This window comes from Antrostomus carolinensis, unplaced genomic scaffold, assembly GCF_000700745.2.
Source record: "Antrostomus carolinensis isolate BGI_N321 unplaced genomic scaffold, ASM70074v2 scaffold6462, whole genome shotgun sequence".
NCBI classification, from domain to species: domain Eukaryota; kingdom Metazoa; phylum Chordata; class Aves; order Caprimulgiformes; family Caprimulgidae; genus Antrostomus; species Antrostomus carolinensis.
The window spans coordinates 1-8,829 of record NW_010301487.1 but is presented as its reverse complement, the minus strand read 5'-3'; the positions used below and the strand labels follow the sequence as shown (position 1 = coordinate 8,829).

Genomic DNA, 8,829 nt, shown 5'->3' with positions numbered 1-8,829 from the left:
GGGGGGCTTATAGAGTCCAAAAGATGGGGGAATCCCTTATAGAACCCTATGAGAATGTCCTATAGAGGCCAAAAAGGGGGGTGTGGGGTGGGGGGGGTCATCTCTATACATCCCTGTGAGAGGGTCCTATAGATTCCAGGGGATGTATTTACCCCTATGAGGCTCTTTGAGAGGGTCTGATAGAGGGGAATTTCCCCCTATATGGTCCTGAGGGGGATCCTATAGAGTCCAGGGGTGTCCCCCACCATATCCCCCACTGAGGGGGGGTGGCTCTAGAGACCCCTGAGTGTGGATATTCCCCTATAGGGCCCTGTGTAGGTGACCCTACGAGTGAGACCTCCCCCCTATATAGCCCCTATATGGGTTCCTATATGTCACTGCGGGGGAAGAAGGGTCTCTACTCCATTGTCCCATAGAGCTGTGCCCTATAGAGCCCTTGGGATGGAGCTTCCCCTCCCTATATGGCCCTATAGAACCCCATAGAGGCTGAGGGTAGGGGTCTGCCCCCTATACAGCCCTATAAGGAGGTATATATACCCTTGGGGAGGTATATAGCCCCCCACTATCCCCCTGCTCTAACAAGGGGGGTACAGGAGGTCCCCTATGTGGCCCTATAAGGGAGGCCCATCCTGCCTGGCTGGGATTTGTAGACTTGGAGATGTTTGATGACCCTTTTTTTTTGGCGTTTCCAGGGTTTTGGGGGTTTTTTTTGCATTTCTAGGATTTTTTTGGCATCTCTCAAGTGATGTTTTTGACATTTCCAGTCAGGTTTTTTTTGGTGTTTCCAGGGTTTTGGGCTTTTTTTTTTTGCATTTCTAGGATGTTTTTGGCATTTCTAGGATGTTTTTGGCATTTCTAGGATGTTTTTGGCATTTCTAGGATGTTTTTGGCATTTCTAGGATGTTTTTGGCATTTCTAGGATGTTTTTGGCATTTCTAGGATGTTTTTGGCATTTCTAGGATGTTTTTGGCATTTCTAGGATGTTTTTGGCATTTCTAGGATGTTTTTGGCATTTCTAGGATGTTTTTGGCATTTCTAGGATGTTTTTGGCATTTCTAGGATGTTTTTGGCATTTCTAGGATGTTTTTGGCATTTCTAGGATGTTTTTGGCATTTCTAGGATGTTTTTGGCATTTCTAGGATGTTTTTGGCATTTCTAGGATGTTTTTGGCATTTCTAGGATGTTTTTGGCATTTCTAGGATGTTTTTGGCATTTCTAGGATGTTTTTGGCATTTCTAGGATGTTTTTGGCATTTCTAGGATGTTTTTGGCATTTCTAGGATGTTTTTGGCATTTCTAGGATGTTTTTGGCATTTCTAGGATGTTTTTGGCATTTCTAGGATGTTTTTGGCATCTCTCAATTATTTTTTTTGCATTTCCAGATTTTTTATTGAGGTTTTTTTGGCATTTCTAAGGGTGTTTTTGTGTGTTTCCAGGATTTAGGGGTTTGTTTGGTGTTTCCAGGCTTTGTTTTTGTTTTTTTTTTTCATTTCTAGGATTTTTTTGGCATCTCTCAAGTGATGTTTTTGACATTTCCAGTTGGGTTTTTTTGGTGTTTCCAGGGTTTTGCTTTTTTTTTTGCATTTCTAGGATGTTTTTGGCATTGATGGAGCTTTCTCAAGGTTGTTTTGTGGCTGCACGTGGGGATTGGTGATGTGCCTCGAAATACCACTCGCTTCAGGGGTGGGAGAAGGGAGATTCTGGCTTTGAAATTCAGGGAAAGGGAGATTATGTCCCCAAAATTCCAGGGAAAGGGAGATTCTGGTCCCAAAATTCACGGGAGAAGGAGATTATGGCCCTAAAATTCAAGGGAAAGGGAGATTCTGATCCTAAAATTCACAGGAAAAGGAGATTCTGGCCCCAAAATTCTGGGGAAGGGACATTCTGGCCTCAAAATTCATGGGAAAAGGAGATTATGGCCTCAAAATTCATGGGAAAGGGAGATTCTGATCCCAAAATTAACAGGAAAAGGAGATTCTGGTCCTAAAATTCACGGGAAAAGGAGATTCTGGTCCCAAAATTCAAGGGAAAGGGAGATTTTGGCCCCAAAATTCCAGGGAAAAGGAGATTATGGCCTCAGAATTCATGGGAAAGGGAGATTCTGGTCCCAAAATTAACGTGAAAAGGAGATTCTGGTCCCAAAATTCAAGGGAAAGGGAGATTCTGGCCCCAAAATTCACAGGAAAAGGAGATTCTGGTCCCAAAATTAACGGGAAAAGGAGATTCTGGCCCCAAAATTCACAGGAAAAGGAGCTTTTTGGGGCTGATTTCTTCTTTCCCTCCCCTCTAAACTCCAAAATCAAGCCAGTGGGAGAGAAATAAATCAAAGAACCCAACTCTTTTTGTGTTTTTATCACCATAAACAGCGAGTTTTCCTCCTCTGTGTGTTTCATAGAAGATTTCCAGCTCCTCATTCTTGGTTATCGGGGCTCAAATCGATCTATCGAGGGGCGACGTGATGATTTAGGCAGAAATTCAATGTTCCACGTGGGATTTACATCCCCAAACTCCACGGTCACCTGGGATTTGTGCTCCCTCTGCAGTCAGCAGAGAGAAAAAAGCCATTTGGGATGGTTTGGGGTTTTTTTTTCTGATTTAATTGCTGCTGGGACATGTTCCCCCCACCCCAAATCGCTCCTGTCACACCGAGCACGACAAAACCAACCCCATTTCTCCGTCACGCCGGGCTCTGTAAGAACACAAGCACAACAATCCTCATTTACATTTAATATTTACCAATATCATCATTTTTTATTTTTTAATTAATCCCTCCCTACCTCTTGGGGGGGTTTTTTTTTGTGTCTTATCTCCCCACTCACCCAACTTTTACTTCCACTGGAATAAAAACCTCACGATGAAGCGATTTCTGTCCCGTTTCCTCCCTCAGGTGAGATATTTCACCTGCCTCCTCATTATTTACTCATCAAAATTAGCAGTTTTGGGGCTCCTCACACTTCGTACAGTCATTCCAACCGATATTAAATCATCCAGATCAATATATTTTGATTAAAAACAAGAGTGTGTCTCTTTTTTTTGACACCAGGGAGGGGAAATCTCCCATCTCCAGCAGCCCAACAACCTCTGGGCTCTTCCCATTTCCCTGCCATGAAATTATAATCCAAATTATCATAATTAGGGGGCTGTGACGTGGTTGTCACAACCTTGATGGTGTCCTCTGGTTGAAGGAGGAGTGTGGGGATGTGACACAGAGAGGTTGTGCTCTTAGAAAAGAGGATGAGGCACAATTAATGCAATTAAAGAAATCAAAAAGATCCTTGTGGCTGCGCAGATCCGTTAATTACGTGGAGATGCCGACGTCAGCTTCTTAAAAGAGGTTTGAAGGGCATGAAAAATGCTGAGGGGATCTCTGAATGATCTCCCAGCACTGAGGAACTGCAGAATTACCTTCCCCACATCTCTGTGTGGTTTTGGGGGGCTGAGGGGACGTCCCCATCGTCCCCAAATACCCCGTTGAGTCGCGTCTTGACCTTACCAGGGCGATATTTTAGGCTGTGCTTCCCCTGAGCAGGGATTTGGGCAGCAGAGTGGTTTTCCTTCTCCCAATGGATGTGTGTCAGGGTTGGAATTTCACTCTTGGGATGAAAATTAAACCTTTTTTTGGGTTTTTTGTTTTTTTTTTTCCCTTTTTACATGGTAGCCTCGGGGAGCAATACTACAGGGATGCCATGGAGCAGTGTCACAACTACAACGCTCGCTTGTGCGCCGAGAGGAGCGTCCGCCTCCCTTTCCTCGACTCGCAAACCGGAGTCGCTCAAAGCAACTGCTACATCTGGATGGAGAAACGTCACCGAGGGCCAGGTACGATGGGAAAACACCGGATGGGGGGGACAAACAGCCCGTGTGTGTCATCACCTCGGGTAATTTGGGGTTGTTTTGGGGTTTTTTTAATGAAAGGTTTAGCTGCTGGGCAACTTTATTCCTACCCCGCACGCCGCTGGAGGAAGAAACGCCGTGCTCATCCTCCTGAAGACCCGAGACTTTCCTTCCCTTCTATCAAACCAGGTAAATGTTTCTTCTCATCACTTTCTCCATGTGGGAATGAGTGGATTTTAACAATATTGTGCCCAAATCGTGCCAGATGATGATAAATATCCGCAAAGGTTGGTGAAAAGCTTCACCTGACCTCGTTGGGATGGAAAAAACAAGATCTTGGCACATACCAATGATTCCCCACTGATTTTTTTTTCCCCCCACCGACTCTACAGACACTGATCAGACCCTGAAGAAGGAAGGGCTGATCTCTCAGGATGGCAGCAGCCTGGAAGCTCTTTTGAGAACTGACCCGTTGGAGAAACGTCCCCTCCCGGATCCCCGTATCGACGACGACAGCCTGGGCGAGTTCCCCGTCACCAACAGCCGCGCGCGGAAGGTACGGCAGAGAGAGGGGGGGTGGGGAGAAAAGGGAGCTCCGGGGTGAACCACGCACGTGGCCACGATGCCGCTCTGATTTCTCACCTCCTTCCTCTTCCCTTCTGCTTTCTCTGCAGAGGTTCTGGCCCCAAAATTCAGGGAAAGGGCAGATTCTGGCCCCAAAATTCTGGGAAAGGGGAGATTCTGGCCCCAAAATTCAGGGAAAGGGCAGATTCTGGCCCCAAAATTCTGGGAAAGGGGAGATTCTTGCCCCAGAATTCAGGGAAACGGCAGATTCTGGCCCCAAAATTACAGAGAAGGTTGATTCTGGCTCCAAAATTCAGGAGAAAGGAGATTTGGGCCCCAAAATTCCAAGGGAAAGGGCAGATTCTGCCCCCAATATTCCAGAGAAGGGAGATTCTGGCCTAAAATTTCTGGGAAAGGGGAGATTCTGGCCTCAAGATTCAGGAGAAGGGAGATTTCTCACTCCACAATTCAGGGGAAGGGAGATTTTGGCCCCAAAATTCTAGGAAAGGGAAGATTCCTTTTCTCACCCAAATTTCACGTCCTTTTTCCCCCAAATTTCACGTCCTTTTTCCCCCAAATTTCTCATCCTTTCTCCCCAAATTTCTCATCCTTTCTCCCCAAATTTCTCATCCTTTCTCCCCAAATTTCTCATCCTTTCTCCCCAAATTTCTCATCCTTTCTCCCCAAATTTCTCATCCTTTCTCCCCAAATTTCTCATCCTTTCTCCCCAAATTTCTCATCCTTTCTCCCCAAATTTCTCATCCTTTCTCCCCAAATTTCTCATCCTTTCTCCCCAAATTTCTCATCCTTTCTCCCCAAATTTCTCATCCTTTCTCCCCAAATTCCACATCCTTTCTCCCCAAATTCCACATCCTTTCTCCTCCTTCCACATTACAGGTTTGAAATGGATTTGGCTGCTCGAGGGTGACCCGAAGCCACACTGACACATCTCACTCCCCTCATTTTTACCCTTTTTCCCCTCAATTCATGCCCAAATATTTCTCTGCAATAACCCTTCTCCTTCTTCCCAGCGGATTCTGGAGCCGGATGATTTCCTGGATGATTTAGATGATGAAGACTACGAAGAAGATACGCCAAAGCGGAGAGGGAAGGGGAAAGCCAAGGTGAGAACAGCCAGGTGGATTTGTCCAAATCCCAGTGTTATTTTGGTGGCAATTCCTGATAAATCCAAGATTTTGATGGAGCTGGAACATCCCCAACACCCACCAGGGCTCGACTGTGTCCGCGCTGATCCTCACGCTGGGGGAGAAATTCGGGATGTGTTTGTCCTCATGGGCAGAGTGAGCAGAAGACACCCCCCAAGGGCTTCAATATCTCATGTTCATTACCCACTAACGATTATTCTTCACCCAGAACCACTCAGGACCTGTGGATCTGTCCCAAAACGGGAAGGATCCGGTGAAGATCCCGAGGGATCCGGTGGCTGCTGGTGTCTGACAGCCATTTCGGGCTGTACCCACTACGTGGCACTGTTGGATCGCGCTTTTCTCCAGCGTCAGAGCACCCGTGGTGTTCTCCTCACCACCCAGGAGCCTTTTGAGCCACTATTTTACCTAAACTTTGGCTTTTTCTCCCTCTTTGGGCCACTATTTTGCCTAAACTTTGGCTTTTTCTCCCTATTTGAACCACTATTTTACCTAAACTTTGGCTTTTTCTCCCTCTTTGGGCCACTATTTTACCTAAACTTTGGCTTTTTCTCCCTCTTTGGGCCACTATTTTGCCTAAACCTTGGCTTTTTCCCCTCCTAGGGCTCCAATTTTGCCTGAATCTTGGCTTTTTTCCCCTCATAGAGCTCCAATTTTGCCCAAATCTTGGCTTTTTTCCCCTCCTAGAGCTCCAATTTTGCCCAGATCTTGGCTTTTTTCCCTCCTAGGGCTCCAATTTTACCTAAATCTTGGCTTTTTCCTTCCTCATTCCACCCAGGAACCTTTTGAGCCGCAGTTTTCTCTAAATCTTGGCTTTTTCACCCTCATAGAGCCACAATTTTACTTAAACCTTGGCTTTTTCCTTCTCATTGGGCCACAATTTTTCCTAGAAGTTGGCTTTTTCCCCTTATTGAGCTACAATTTTGCCTAAACCTTGGCTTTTTTCCCCTCTTCGTTCCACCCAGGCCCTCCTTGGGCCACAATTTTGTCTAAAACTTGACTTCTTCCCCCTCCTTGGGCCACAATTTTCCCTAAACATTGAGTTTTTTCCCCTTCTTTGGGCCACAATTCTATCTAAACCTTGGCTTTTTTCCTCCCTCATTCTACCCAGGAACCTTTTAGGCTACAATTTTCCCTAAATCTTGCCTTTTTACCCCTCACTGGGCCACAATTTTATGTCAACTTTGACTTTTTTCCCCTTGTAGGACCATAATTTTGCCTGAACCTTGGCTTTTTCCCCCCTCATGGGCCACAATTTTGCTCAATCTTTGACTTTTCCCCCCTTAATAAGCCACAATTTTGCCTAAACTTTGTCTTTTTCTGCCCTTTTTCCACCCAGGATCCTTTTTGGGCCACAATTTTACCCAAACCTTGACTTTTTCCCTCATTGAGCTACAATTTTGCCTAAACTTTGACTTTTTTCCCCTTGTAGGACCATAATTTTGCCTAAACCTTGGCTTTTTCCCCCCTCATGGGCCACAATTTTGCTCAATCTTTGGCTTTTCCCCCCCTTAATAAGCTGCATTTTGCCTAAACTTTGTCTTTTTCTGCCCTTTTTCCACCCAGGATCCTTTTTGGGCCACAATTTTACCCAAACCTTGACTTTTTCCCTCATTGAGCTACAATTTTGCCTAAACTTTGACTTTTTTCCCCTTGTAGGACCATAATTTTGCCTAAACCTTGGCTTTTTCCCCCCTCATGGGCCACAATTTTGCTCAATCTTTGACTTTTCCCCCCTTAATAAGCCACAATTTTGCCTAAACTTTGTCTTTTTCTGCCCTTTTTCCACCCAGGATCCTTTTGGGCTATAATTTTACCTAGAAGTTGGCTTTTTCCCCCTCACTGAGCTACAATTTTGCCTAAACCTTGGCTTTTTTCCCCCCTTACTCTACCCAGGAACCTTTTAGGCCACAATTTTCCCTAAATCTTGCCTTTTTACCCCTCACTGGGCCACAATTTTATGTCAACTTTGACTTTTTTCCCCTTGTAGGACCATAATTTTGCCTAAACCTTGGCTTTTTCCCCCCTCATGGGCCACAATTTTGCTCAATCTTTGACTTTTCCCCCCTTAATAAGCCACAATTTTGCCTACACTTTGTCTTTTTCTGCCTTTTTTTCTACCCAGGATCCTTTTTGGGCCACAATTTTACCCAAACCTTGACTTTTTCCCTCATTTTTCCCAGGGTAAAGGTGTCGGGGGAGCTCGTAAGAAGTTGGACGCAGCCATCTTAGAAGACCGAGATAAACCCTACGCTTGTGACAGTGAGTACCACCTTATTTTGGGGGAATCTGTTGGGATTTGGGTTTTAAACCTCAAAAAGGAGATTTTTCACATCTAAAAGAGGGTGGGTTTGGGGTTTTTTTTTTGTGGGTTTTGGGTTTTTTTAACCCCTTGGATTCTCAGCCCTTCTCCGACGCTCAATAATGACTGGAATTATTCCCACTGGAAACACAATCCTTTCACTTTGAACAGAAAAAACGAGGATAAACCTCTCCCAATCTTATAAAAACTGCCCTAAAAGATTAAAACCAATCCCCTCCCATTTTCCCAACCGGCTTTCCAGTTGGATCTGTGTCTGTCAAACTGGTTTCTTAGCCGGCTGTAGCCTCCCCCTCCCCAATCCTTGAGCTCTCGTGCCTCGTTAAAGCCACTTAACGAGTTTTGAGCTGTGAAACTCAACACCCTTGCGCTGCTTCGGCTTAAAAACCACCCCAAACCCTCAGCTCCAGGGGTAGGGATTTATTTTCTGAGGCTTGAACCATCCCAACTTGCTTCTCCATGAACCTAGATTTACTGATGGTTCCTCCACAAGCTGGGAAAAAAAGGGGAAAAAACCAAAAAAACCCACAAAAACCCCCAATTTAATGGGGTGAAGGGAACGAAAAGGGACAAGCCAGGCTTTGAAATGACTTTTCTCTCTTCTTCCTCCTGTCCTGCAAGAACTAGCTTCTTCCAAAATATATATATATATATATAAAATTAACCACCTTAAACCCCAAATACTTGTGTTTTTCTTCCCTCCCACCCCCCTTTTTTTTTTATATATATATTTTTTTCTCCTCGTTTGAAGTGTCTTTGTCGCTTGGTGCGTGTGTGTGTGTGCGCGTGACCTGGCGTGGGGTGTGCCTGTGTTTTTCTCACGACTCTCTTTCTGTGTTTCAGATAGTTACAAACAAAAGCATACCTTGAAACCTCCCGATCGAGGTAGTTCACTACTCTCTGTCTGCTTTTATTTAATTCCCTTCTTTACTTTCTTCTCTTTGAA

The 8,829-nt window shown here is 45.1% G+C and overlaps 1 protein-coding gene across 1 annotated transcript; it reads left to right on the top strand.

The window, feature by feature from the left end:
• Positions 1-3,663: 3,663 nt before the first annotated feature.
• On the top strand, positions 3,664-8,768 carry DPF2 (double PHD fingers 2; the record flags this gene model as incomplete). Its single annotated transcript, XM_010163470.2, has 6 exons — positions 3,664-3,818; positions 3,915-4,022; positions 4,226-4,389; positions 5,429-5,521; positions 7,747-7,825; positions 8,727-8,768. Coding segments are annotated over exons 1-6 (619 nt in total), but the record flags the coding sequence as incomplete, so codon positions are not given.
• Positions 8,769-8,829: the final 61 nt, after the last annotated feature.